Raw genomic sequence first — 13,372 nt, 5'->3', positions numbered from 1 at the left:
CACTTTCGTATTTTTACCACCATTGCCCCCCTTCTCTGTTATGCTCATAATATTAATAATGCAGCCGCCACGAGTGCGTTAAACTTATCAAACATGTTTTTTTTTACTTAGACAACTGTCAAATTGTGGTAAGCAATGGGTTTGTTCTTTTTAGAACTAATCAACAAAAAGAACTTTTGGCATGTAATGGAAGCACTATCTGAACGGATATCATGTTATCCCAGCGCACACCTTTGCACCTTTGTTTGTAGAGCAACTTCTCATCTCATTGACAGTGGGAGAAACTTTTGTTGGCAAACATGGTAATTGGAGTTTGCACTGGCTGGATTTGGCATTTGTTTTGCATACGTTAAAACCTTAAATGACGAAGATTTGTGGTTGAACAGAGCTAGATAGGTAGGGTGGAAAACAAAAACTTGCCGCATAAATTCAATTGAAGATGCAAATTTCATGCAAATGTTTGTGTCAAACAGCGGCTGCAATTGAATGGAATGTTGTATCTGTGAATCATGATTGATCCGCCAAAAATCATAAATTAAATACAAAAAATGGAGAAGGACGGAAGAATAAATAGCTAGTAGCATACAGGAGCGAATTTTGAACAGGTCAAACTAGCTAGCTCAGTTGACCAAGACGTGCAGTGCGCCTAGCACCACCAAGCCGGCGGCGGAGGCCACCCAGCTGCTCCGGTACGTGGCTCCGGCTGACGGCGAGGGCGGCGCGTCGGGCGCTGGTGCACCGCCTCCGGGAGAGCCCGCAGAGACGTTGACGGCGAGCTTCATACCGCCCATGCAGTGACCGGAGATCTCGCAGATGAACCAGTAGCTCTTGGCCTCGGGGAGAGGAACCTTGTCGAAGCCGGTGTCGTAGGTGGCCAGCACGGAGCCGGTGGCGGAGGGGTCGCACGTCCGGTAAGCGGCCTCCGTCACCTGGTACACGTTGTGCTGGCTCTTGACGTACTCGAACACTGCGTGCACCAGCCACCCCCAAATTAATCGATCGAATCAAATCATGCGCCTGGCGAGTTAGCTAATTGGCTATATATCGAGGTTGATGGAGATACTGACCTAGGACGTCGCCGGGGACGAAGGAGCGGCTCTGCGCCCATGAGGCGTAGTTGGTGCCGGTGTCCCAGCCGTTGATGCCGTCGCCGACCGGGTACTCAGCCGCTGCGGCCGGCCGCCACAGGAGCAGTACGCAGACCAGGGCCACCGCCAGCAGCCGATGGCAGTGAGACGGCGACATATCGGATCGGATCGGCGGATGCTTGTTGATCGAGCTTATGTTTTTCGACAAAACTTGTTGATCGAGCTTGATGAAAGGGTTAGGTAGAGATATCTCGGTTAGGTGGGTAATGGAAAGGCGTTGACGTGCTGTGATGGACACTAGTCTCACGGCTTTGTGGCCATATATGTATGCCCACTAGTCGACGTGACAAGGTGACCGGCCGGCGGCCGTGGACCCGTTCTTCTCGAGCGCGTGACATGATCGATGATGATTATGTGATCCATGATTGATCGGGTCCATTAACGGAGCTGGTAATAGCAGATGTGATGAGAGATGATGTCAAAGCGTATATGGTACAGTATATGATCCACCAGCAGACAACTTGTTCTAGCTCCACGACATATGGAGCAGAACGAAGGACGCCGTACATGGACAAGGTTAAGTTTTCCACATGTTGATATGACCGTTTCTCCTTCGTGTTGTGTGTAGTTTTGTGTCTTGTGTTGTTATCTTATTTCATTTGACTTGGAAATCTTGTTGTGATTGGCAGACAAGAGGCCAAGATGAATTTGCTTTTTTGCAACAAGTGGTTGCGCTGAAAGAGCATGTGCTTCTCTTCTCTCTGACCTTGGAAACTCATATTAATCTTAGGCTCTTAGCATCAAGAAACAGTACTTTGCTTATTGGGAAATATTATATCCGCTCCTATCAATATTAACTTTCACTGATTTACTACAACTTATCTAAATCAGCGGTAATTAATATAGACCGGAGGGAGTATTAAACTAAAAGTTTAACACGAAATAATGTTGTAGAAAGTGTACCTATCCACATTTGTATAAAAAGTGGGCAACTTAGGTATTATTGATGGAGAAAGTGTACCTCCCAAAGAAACAAATGCGGAAAGAATGAAAGCAAAACAAAAAACTGGAGAAGAAAAAAAGAAAAGAAACAAAAGAAAACCAAAAAAGCGTTGAAAACCAAGAAAGAAACAAAAAAACCAAAGGATAAAACAATAAATGAGTAAGAAAAGAAAAACAAGGAAAAACCATGAATGAAACAAAAGAAAAAAATCAAAGAAGAATTAAGAAAATCCCGGAGAAAACCAAATAAATGAAGAAAAAAAAAGAGAAAACCAGTAAAAACAGGAAAAAAAAATGAACTAGTGTGAAAACCGACTCTGTTTCTTTCTAGTAAGTCGCGCCCTACTTGTTGTACATCAACTCGATGCTGGCGCACTGGCTAGCAGTGCCTCGAAGAATCGGGGAGATCCCAGGATCAACCACTCGCGCGCACCATTTCTAACTATATTTTGTTCCGAAAATATGCGCTAACGGGCCGGCCCAGTACTCTAGCCCCTCGATGCAAGAGATCCACCCTTCTTGTTTAAAGCGAGACATAGCTCTCGCGGTTGTATAAGAGCATCGTCGGTGAGACCTTTGGGCCGGCCCAGGTTCCTAGATAAGATTGTTAGATTTTCTCCACTGTTTTTCTCTCAAGGTTACATTTGTTTAGATCCTTTGTTTTTTTAACATATTTTCGAATTACATATCTTTCAAAAATTAAGTTTGTGTCATTTCCAGAAGATGTTCCGGTAGTTTTAGAAAGAAAAACCGTTTCATTCAGAAAAAAATGTTTCAATGTGTATTTCAGTTTGTTAACATGCATGCGTAAAAATGATCAAAATCATGTGTTTGAGAAACTATTAGTCATATTTTGAAAATAGTTAAACATGTAGTAAAAATGCTTCAGGTGAATGCGGAAAATGTGCAATGCATATGAAAAATAGTAGACATCAAAACATATATTTTAGAAAAAAACATTTATTTTAATTTTTTAAACGTGTCTAAAAACTGCATTTTATATAGGGAAATATATACCGGAAAATATATATAATGTATGAAAAAATAGACAAAACAATATTAGGAAAAAACATTCGATGTGGATAAAAAATGCACAACATGTACAAAAAATGTAGAAACTAAAACATATATTTGAAAAAAATGTTAAACTTCTATACGAAATATGTCCCTATTGTATACGAAAAATATACAACATAGATAAAAAATATGCATGTTTTTGAAAATAGGAAATAAAAGAAAAGATAGAATAAAACAAAACAAAAAAAATGATGAAAAAACACTGAAAATAAAATTCCAAAAAAGAAAACCAATGAAACCATAAGTAAAACACATATAGAGGAAAATAGAATAAAAACATCCCCTGAAAAGAGAAGAAAACCATGAACAGAAGACGCAGAACGAGAAAAGAATAAGAAATTTACAAAAACCAATGACAACCATAAACAAAAACACAAAAAAGGAAATAAAAAATGAAAATAAAAGTGAAGAAAACCGATGAGAAACAAAAGGAAAACACACTAAAAAGAAAAATAAGAAGAAAACCATTAAAAGCAAAGCGAAAAATGAATAAGGAAAGATAAAAAAAGAAAGGAATAACCTATAAAAGGACGGTGTTTGGCTGGACCATAGGCACGGATGCTGCTGGCGACGCAAGACTATATCTCGCCTGTTGCCAGATATAGCCCCGGGGTGCCAACTTCTATAACTTGCTTTTAACGAGCAGTAGAGTAGCTCGTTCCTTAAGGCCGCCTCGTATATACTAGAAAGAAGTGTAGTTTGAACCCCCAAAATCAAGCCCTGAGTGGTTTCATGTCACATCTGAAGCTGTTTTGCTGGTGGTATTGTAATTAGGCGCATCTGACTAGGTACTGACTTGGCATGCTGTTGTAATTACGCCGTCGGTATAATTTTCCCCCGATTCAGTTAAGTTTTTCTAAAATGCATGATAATTAGTTTTAAATTTTGGTTAAACTTTTGAAGCACATGCTGAACGTTTTTAATGTATGTTGCCCTTTTTATGTACACAATGAATATTTTGAAATTTGCAACCTTTTCTTAAAATACACACGAACATTTTTAAAATACATGTTGGCTTTTTCTGAATTACACAGTGAACAGTTATTATTGCACGCAAAAAAAATTACTACATGGAGAAATTTTCCAAAAATATGCATTGAACATTTGCTTAATACGAGATGAAAATTTACTAGCATGCGATGGTATTTTAATACAATATGGACATTTTTCAGATAGAAGATGAATTATCTTACAAATACACATTTAAAAAAATGCATGATAATTTTTTTAAATACACAATGAACATTTTATTAAACGCGATGAACATTCGTTACATGCACAATGAACCTTTTTTTTAATGCAGGATGCTAATTTTTGAATACACACCAAACAGCCTTCATAATATGCGATGAATATTTCCTCAAAAATGGTGAACGATTCTGAAACACATGGTGAACATTTTTTGAAAACCGATAAAAACATAGAAGGAACCTATTTTTAAATAAAAAATTAGTTTATTTATTTGAAAAAATAAAAATAAAAGGAAAGCAAAAAAGGAAATGACAAGGAAATAAACACAACAGAAAATAGAAACCGTGGTAAAAAAATAAACGAGAAAGAAACCAGCAAATTCGCAGTCCATGCTTGGAGTGATCAATCACATATGGAAGTGTAGTCATTGGAGCAATCGTTCATGACCACATCTAGTGCAACATCTAGTGCGCTCTTGCTTTAGTGTAGTATGCTTTTGAGGCGGAGGTCTTATCCCGAAGGAAGCCGTTAAACTAATGCTACAGATAATAACCCAGCCTTGTGTCATTCAGTCTGACTGCGCCAAGCTGGTTGACTGCCTAAGAGAGAGACGACAGATCCAACCTAGGACATTGTAGATTGGAACAACTAATGGGGGTTGTAGGATAGGATGCTCCTAATCTTGTAGCAGACTTTTATGGCTGTAATTTGTAACTACACTCATTCATAAAGTTCCCCTGTTTGTCACCTATTTTTTTAAATAAAAACAAGTACTTAAATTGGGAGCTCCTATTTTGCGCTTCAGGCGCCAGGGAAGCTCCCAGACGCACACACGCCGGTGCTGGTGGGCGGGCCCATGTACACATTGAACATTTGAGAAAAAGGAAAACTCACAAAAAAAGGAAAAAAATTGTAGAATTCAAAAAATTCATGGATTTTGGAAAAAGGTTCATGAACTTGAAAAAAGTTCATCAATTTGGAAAATAGTTCATCGATTTTGAAAACAGTTCATCAAATTTGAAAAAAAATCACCAATTTTGGAAAAAGTTCATCGAATTGAAATAAAGTTATCAATTTTGAAAAAAAATTCATCAAATTTGAAAAAAGTTCATTGAAATTGAAAAAAACTTCAGGATTTTAAAAAATGTGCACAAATTTGAAAAAAAGGTTCATCAAATTTAAAAAAGTTCATTGATTTTTTTTTTAAATTCATCGATATGGATAAAAATTTCACGTATTTGCAATGAATTCATCAAACCAGGAAAAAGAAAAAAACATAAAACAAAAAGTAAGAAAGGAAATAAGAAATAAGAATGAAAAAGTTTAATCTTACCAGATCCTGCTAGGTGGCGCGTTGGATACACCATCGTAACTATATGCGGGAGGTCGATCATTTGAATATCAATCAGCGCACTTGTTTTTGCGGGATAAAACACAACTAGATGCGCCGGCCCAGTACGGGGCGCTTCAAGCGCTTGTTTGTAAAATACATAGTAACGGACGCCCGAAACGCCACATAGGAATCACTACTTAAACTACCAAAAACAAATAGTAATAGTGAAAAATAGGCCGAAGCAATAGTCGGCATGATCTATGTACATTGATGGACTAACATTGAAGGCTCAATAGAGCAGAGTCCAATATGGATAATAAACTTGTGGGAGTAACTACTTGGAGGTTGCCAAAGGGTAACCTCCTGTAGGGTCACACATGGGATCATGTTGGTCTTTCACGTGGTGATCAGTGGGAGGGTCTATGGCCCAATTCAATCGAGAGGATGATGTGGCATTCAGTGGGATTTTCTCCTTGTTCTCTTTCTCTTATTCTTTCATTATTATTTTTGGGGTTTTCCTGGTTCTCTCACGTGCAGGTTGCGACGGGAGTACGGGTTGCACTGCACTATCGAAAAAGCAGATGTTGCACAAAACGCAACATACAAATTGTGTTTGGAGTACAACGTGATCCACGCTTTGGAGTAGAAGTTACACTGGGAGGGGGGGAGGGGGGGGGGGGGGGTACATGTTACACCGAGGAGCACAAGTTGTAAAATAATGGAAGCACATGTTGCATTGCCCATGAAGTATAAGTTATATTGCATGGGTAACACAAATTGTACTGCACGGCGACAAATTTCCCTAAATGGAAGTACACTACCCACGATGCAGTACGACTATGCTATCTCGGGGAGTACATGTATGTGATTTCAGGGAGCACAAAGTTGTGTAAAAAAAGTGTGTCTAAACCTATCACCATGGGATCTAATTTCGAAGATATCGTCCCGAGGAACACTAGAGTGAAAACGGTTAAAAACTTCAACACTCGGTTAAGAGTTGTTTTATTTTGAAAACCGGATCCAATAAAAATATTCTCGTACGCCAACCCGCCTATCCCCATCCATGGGAAAGCCCACCAAAACTCGCTGGTGGTGACAAGTGGGCGCACGTGTGTTGTGCCACTTGTTGCCACTAGAGGAGTTTGGAAGTAACCTTTGCAAGGGGTACCCCTTAACTAGTGATTTCACAAACTTGTTGATTCACATCATAAAAAAAGTAAGGCTTCGACAAACACACATGATAAATAGTGCAAGCACGGCTGAGGCCCAACTAACACGGAGAGGACTTAACCTACCTATACTCTAAAGTGCGTGTTGTTTCCATAATTTTCTAAAACAAAAAAAATAGTTTCGAGTTTTAAAAAGTGGGTTCACAAGAACTAGAAAAAAATTCTAGATTAAGTGCCTCCGACTGTCGGTAGAGAATTATCAAACACGTTTTCCCATAAGGTAGTTGTTACGGTTACACCGAGGAGTACATGTTACACCGAGGAGGGGAGGGGGGGGGGTACATGTTACACCGAGGAGTACAAGTTGTAAAATAATGGAAGCACATGTTGCATTGCCCATGAAGTATAAGTTATATTGCATGGGTAACACAAATTATACTGCACGGCGACAAATTTCCCTAAATGGAAGTACACTACCCACGATGCAGTACGACTATGCTATCTCGGGGAGTACATGTATGTGATTTCAGGGAGCACAAAGTTGTGTAAAACAAGTGTGTCTAAACCTATCACCATGGGATCTAATTTCGAAGATATCGTCCCGAGGAACACTAGAGTGAAAACGGTTAAAAACTTCAACACTCGGTTAAGAGTTGTTTTATTTTGAAAACCGGATCCAATAAAAATATTCTCGTACGCCAACCCGCCTATCCCCATCCATGGGAAAGCCCACCAAAACTCGCTGGTGGTGACAAGTGGGCGCACGTGTGTTGTGCCACTTGTTGCCACTAGAGGCGTTTGGAAGTAACCTTTGCAAGGGGTACCCCTTAACTAGTGATTTCACAAACTTGTTGATTCACATCATAAAAAAAGTAAGGCTTCGACAAACACACATGATAAATAGTACAAGCACGGCTGAGGCCCAACTAGCACGGAGAGGACTTAACCTACCTATACTCTAAAGTGCGTGTTGTTTCCATAATTTTCTAAAACAAAAAAAATAGTTTCGAGTTTTAAAAAGTGGGTTCACAAGAACTAGAAAAAATTCTAGATTAAGTGCCTCCGACTGTCGGTAGAGAATTATCAAACACGTTTTCCCATAAGGTAGTTGTTACGGTTACACCGAGGAGTACATGTTACACCGAGGAGGGGAGGGGGGGGGGTACATGTTACACCGAGGAGTACAAGTTGTAAAATAATGGAAGCACATGTTGCATTGCCCATGAAGTATAAGTTATATTGCATGGGTAACACAAATTATACTGCACGGCGACAAATTTCCCTAAATGGAAGTACACTACCCACGATGCAGTACGACTATGCTATCTCGGGGAGTACATGTATGTGATTTCAGGGAGCACAAAGTTGTGTAAAAAAAGTGTGTCTAAACCTATCACCATGGGATCTAATTTCGAAGATATCGTCCCGAGGAACACTAGAGTGAAAACGGTTAAAAACTTCAACACTCGGTTAAGAGTTGTTTTATTTTGAAAACCGGATCCAATAAAAATATTCTCGTACGCCAACCCGCCTATCCCCATCCATGGGAAAGCCCACCAAAACTCGCTGGTGGTGACAAGTGGGCGCACGTGTGTTGTGCCACTTGTTGCCACTAGAGGAGTTTGGAAGTAACCTTTGCAAGGGGTACCCCTTAACTAGTGATTTCACAAAATTGTTGATTCACATCATAAAAAAAGTAAGGCTTCGACAAACACACATGATAAATAGTGCAAGCACGGCTGAGGCCCAACTAACACGGAGAGGACTTAACCTACCTATACTCTAAAGTGCGTGTTGTTTCCATAATTTTCTAAAACAAAAAAAAATAGTTTCGAGTTTTAAAAAGTGGGTTCACAAGAACTAGAAAAAATTCTAGATTAAGTGCCTCCGACTGTCGGTAGAGAATTATCAAACACGTTTTCCCATAAGGTAGTTGTTACGGTTACACCGAGGAGTACATGTTACACCGAGGAGGGGAGGGGGGGGGGTACATGTTACACCGAGGAGTACAAGTTGTAAAATAATGGAAGCACATGTTGCATTGCCCATGAAGTATAAGTTATATTGCATGGGTAACACAAATTATACTGCACGGCGACAAATTTCCCTAAATGGAAGTACACTACCCACGATGCAGTACGACTATGCTATCTCGGGGAGTACATGTATGTGATTTCAGGGAGCACAAAGTTGTGTAAAAAAAGTGTGTCTAAACCTATCACCATGGGATCTAATTTCGAAGATATCGTCCCGAGGAACACTAGAGTGAAAACGGTTAAAAACTTCAACACTCGGTTAAGAGTTGTTTTATTTTGAAAACCGGATCCAATAAAAATATTCTCGTACGCCAACCCGCCTATCCCCATCCATGGGAAAGCCCACCAAAACTCGCTGGTGGTGACAAGTGGGCGCACGTGTGTTGTGCCACTTGTTGCCACTAGAGGAGTTTGGAAGTAACCTTTGCAAGGGGTACCCCTTAACTAGTGATTTCACAAAATTGTTGATTCACATCATAAAAAAAGTAAGGCTTCGACAAACACACATGATAAATAGTGCAAGCACGGCTGAGGCCCAACTAACACGGAGAGGACTTAACCTACCTATACTCTAAAGTGCGTGTTGTTTCCATAATTTTCTAAAACAAAAAAAAATAGTTTCGAGTTTTAAAAAGTGGGTTCACAAGAACTAGAAAAAATTCTAGATTAAGTGCCTCCGACTGTCGGTAGAGAATTATCAAACACGTTTTCCCATAAGGTAGTTGTTACGGTTACACCGAGGAGTACATGTTACACCGAGGAGGGGAGGGGGGGGGGGTACATGTTACACCGAGGAGTACAAGTTGTAAAATAATGGAAGCACATGTTGCATTGCCCATGAAGTATAAGTTATATTGCATGGGTAACACAAATTATACTGCACGGCGACAAATTTCCCTAAATGGAAGTACACTACCCACGATGCAGTACGACTATGCTATCTCGGGGAGTACATGTATGTGATTTCAGGGAGCACAAAGTTGTGTAAAAAAAGTGTGTCTAAACCTATCACCATGGGATCTAATTTCGAAGATATCGTCCCGAGGAACACTAGAGTGAAAACGGTTAAAAACTTCAACACTCGGTTAAGAGTTGTTTTATTTTGAAAACCGGATCCAATAAAAATATTCTCGTACGCCAACCCGCCTATCCCCATCCATGGGAAAGCCCACCAAAACTCGCTGGTGGTGACAAGTGGGCGCACGTGTGTTGTGCCACTTGTTGCCACTAGAGGAGTTTGGAAGTAACCTTTGCAAGGGGTACCCCTTAACTAGTGATTTCACAAACTTGTTGATTCACATCATAAAAAAAGTAAGGCTTCGACAAACACACATGATAAATAGTGCAAGCACGGCTGAGGCCCAACTAACACGGAGAGGACTTAACCTACCTATACTCTAAAGTGCGTGTTGTTTCCATAATTTTCTAAAACAAAAAAAAATAGTTTCGAGTTTTAAAAAGTGGGTTCACAAGAACTAGAAAAATTTCTAGATTAAGTGCCTCCGACTGTCGGTAGAGAATTATCAAACACGTTTTCCCATAAGGTAGTTGTTACGTAAGAAACATCAAATTAAGAAGTAAGATACCGACTTTACAAAAGAATAGAGTGCACACTAATATAAAGAACATAGAAAGAAAAGAAAGGAATGCCCAAAAGCCAAACAAAAAAATGAAGCTTATCTCACATCCCTATCCACGAGTAATCGTGTGCTAATGAACAAAGGGAAAACATCAAGAACACAAAAGTAATAGAAAGAAATGGCAAAAAGCGACAAAGATTGAAGATATCGCATGTGTTCTCGCTATCCACTAAAGATCCACAAGCTATGACCAGCAATGGAGAGACGAAACATTGCTTCTCTTTTGGTAACACATCAAGGAAAAAAAGTTATGGCCACACGGCACGATGGTCACATACGTATGAAAGTATAAAGATAAGGAGGATCTAGAACACGATGCCGCATTCTTCCCTTGAAAATGTCATTCATTTTAGAAAAAAGGCCTTCGCCCGCCTTGTTTGCTTTTAGCCCAAACATTCCTACCAAAATTGGCATGCCTAATGTTTTCTTAGCTCTTTACTTGCCAATGAGTTGGCAAAATTTGTACTAGAATGGCCATTAAGTAATTGACATGTGAAAAAATCGACAACCAACCAAACATAGAACTTGTTTTGATCATGACCAAAAAATTGGTAGGGTAAATATTGGCTACCATCGAAACAGAAGAAAGCCCTTTTATGGAATGTTGGGTCCATCTGGACCAACAAACAAGCACAACAAAAAATATGAAGCCAATTGCTTGTTGCTAGCCACGCCAACTAGGCACCCAGGGCATACAAACCGCTCGCCTCTTTACCGTTTATATGTAAAATATGCTATTTAGAGGTCTTATAAGCCTTTTAGACATTCTACGGTGACATGTCATCATAATCAGCGGTGAAGCCAACAATCTGGCAAGGGTTGGCTGCTGCCATACATAACATCTCCCATGTATACTAAATCTATGCATTACTTCGTTGTAGGTTTGAGCTGAGCCGCATATACTAGTAATCTCAGGGGAAAATTGTTCATGCGCGTCCGCCACGAGTAACAGTTCCATAGAGACAACATCCAACACAATATAATAGGTCGCGTCATTTACTTTTCCGTACACGATCACTTGTAGAATATCATCTATATCTATATCTATACCAATATAAAAAAATCCAAAGGAGCAGATCCAATTAATCTCGGCCATCAAACCATGCCAATCCAATGGCCTAGATTGTTCCAATGGCGAGCTCTTAACATGTTAAGCGTGCAATTGATAGCATACCAAATATCAACATCTATATTAATCTTATAATTAACACATAATTGATATCCTACCTAATATCAATGTGCAGTTGATTTTCTCCCTAATATCGACTGCATTGCACGTGCTCACTTGCTAGTATGCGAAGAGAACCAAATTTTGCACCGGATTTTCACACCAATGTGCAAAGAGTCCAACATTGCACATATTTGAGCATAAAAAGTCCATGTGCGGTTATGGGAAACACCAAGATAATACACCCATCCTTATCTTTTCCGAGTGTCTACTCTCGCACGACTGAGTGCCGGTTTCGATGGCCCCTAGCCACTCATCGGTACACTCATTCTATATATGTCCATAGGGTAAACTGTCATGAAAATATACATTACTCGCCGACATACTGTTGGGTAACGTAGTAATTTTAAAAAAGTTTCCTACGCACATGCAAGATCATGGTGATGCACAACAACGAGAGGGGAGAGTATTGTCCACGTACCCTCGTAGACCGAAAGCGGAAGCGTTAGCACAACGCGGTTGATGTAGTCGTACGTCTTCACGATTCGACCGATCAAGTACCGAACGTACGGCACCTCCGAGTTCAGCACATGTTCAGCCCGATGACGTCCCTCGAACTCCGATCCAGCCGAGTGTTGAGGGAGAGTTTCGTCAGCACGACGGCGTGGTGACGATGATGATGTTCTACCGACGCAGGGCTTCGCCTAAGCACCGCTACAGTATTATCGAGGTGGACTATGGTGGAGGGGGGCACCACACACGGCTAAAAGATCAAACGATCAATTGTTGTGTCTCTAGGGTGCCCCCTGCCCCCATATATAAAGGAGCAAGGGGGGAGGTGCGGCCGGCCAGGAGGGGCGCGCCAGGAGGAGTCCTACTCCTACCGGGAGTAGGACTCCCTCCCTTTTCCTTGTTGGATTAGGAGAAGAGGGGAAAGAGGTGGAGGAGAAGAAGGAAAGGGGGGGGGGGGGGCGCCGCCCCCTTCTCCTTGTCCTATTCGGACCAGGGGGGAGGGGCGCGCGACCCTTGCCCTGGCCGCCTCTCCTCTTCTCCACTAAGGCCCACTATGGCCCATTAACCCCCGGGGGGTTCCGGTAACCCCTCCAGTACTCCGGTAAAATCCCGATTTCACCCGAAACACTTCCGATATCCGAATATAGGCTTCCAATATATCAATCTTCATGTCTCAACCATTTCGAGACTCCTCGTCATATCCGTGATCATATCCGGGACTCCGAACAACCTTCGGTACATCAAAACATATAAACTCATAATATAACTGTCATCGAAACGTTAAGCGTGCGGACCCTACGGGTTTGAGAACTATGTAGACATGACCGAGACACGTCTCCGGTAAATAACCAATAGCGGAACCTGGATGCTCATATTGGCTCCCACATATTCCACGAAGATCTTTATCGGTCAGACCGCATAACAACATACGTTGTTCCCTTTATCATCGGTATGTTACTTGCCCGAGATTCGATCGTCGGTATCTCAATACCTAGTTCAATCTCGTTACCAGCAAGTCTCTTTACTCATTCTGTAATACATCATCCCGCAACTAACTCATTAGTTGCAATGCTTGCAATGCTTAAGTGATGTGTATTACCGAGAGGGCCCAGAGATACCTCTCCGACAATCGGAGTGACAAATCCTAATCTCGCA

At 41.0% G+C, this 13,372-nt stretch overlaps 1 protein-coding gene across 1 annotated transcript; it reads right to left on the bottom strand.

Moving 5' to 3' along the window:
- Nucleotides 1-482: 482 nt before the first annotated feature.
- LOC147962340 (basic blue protein-like) lies at nucleotides 483-1,398 on the bottom strand. Its single transcript, XM_087535290.1, has 2 exons — nucleotides 1,068-1,398; nucleotides 483-967 (listed from the first exon to the last, which is right to left on the bottom strand). The coding sequence occupies exons 1-2, from the start codon at nucleotides 1,243-1,245 to the stop codon at nucleotides 621-623; spliced, it is 525 nt and encodes a 174-aa protein (XP_087391416.1). The 5' UTR covers nucleotides 1,246-1,398; the 3' UTR covers nucleotides 483-620.
- Nucleotides 1,399-13,372: the final 11,974 nt, after the last annotated feature.

The sequence above is a fragment of the Triticum urartu genome, chromosome 7A (genome assembly GCF_056163025.1).
Source record: "Triticum urartu cultivar PI428250 chromosome 7A, HENAU_Tu73, whole genome shotgun sequence".
Lineage (NCBI taxonomy): Eukaryota > Viridiplantae > Streptophyta > Magnoliopsida > Poales > Poaceae > Triticum > Triticum urartu.
This window is presented reverse-complemented; position numbering and strand designations above follow the sequence as displayed.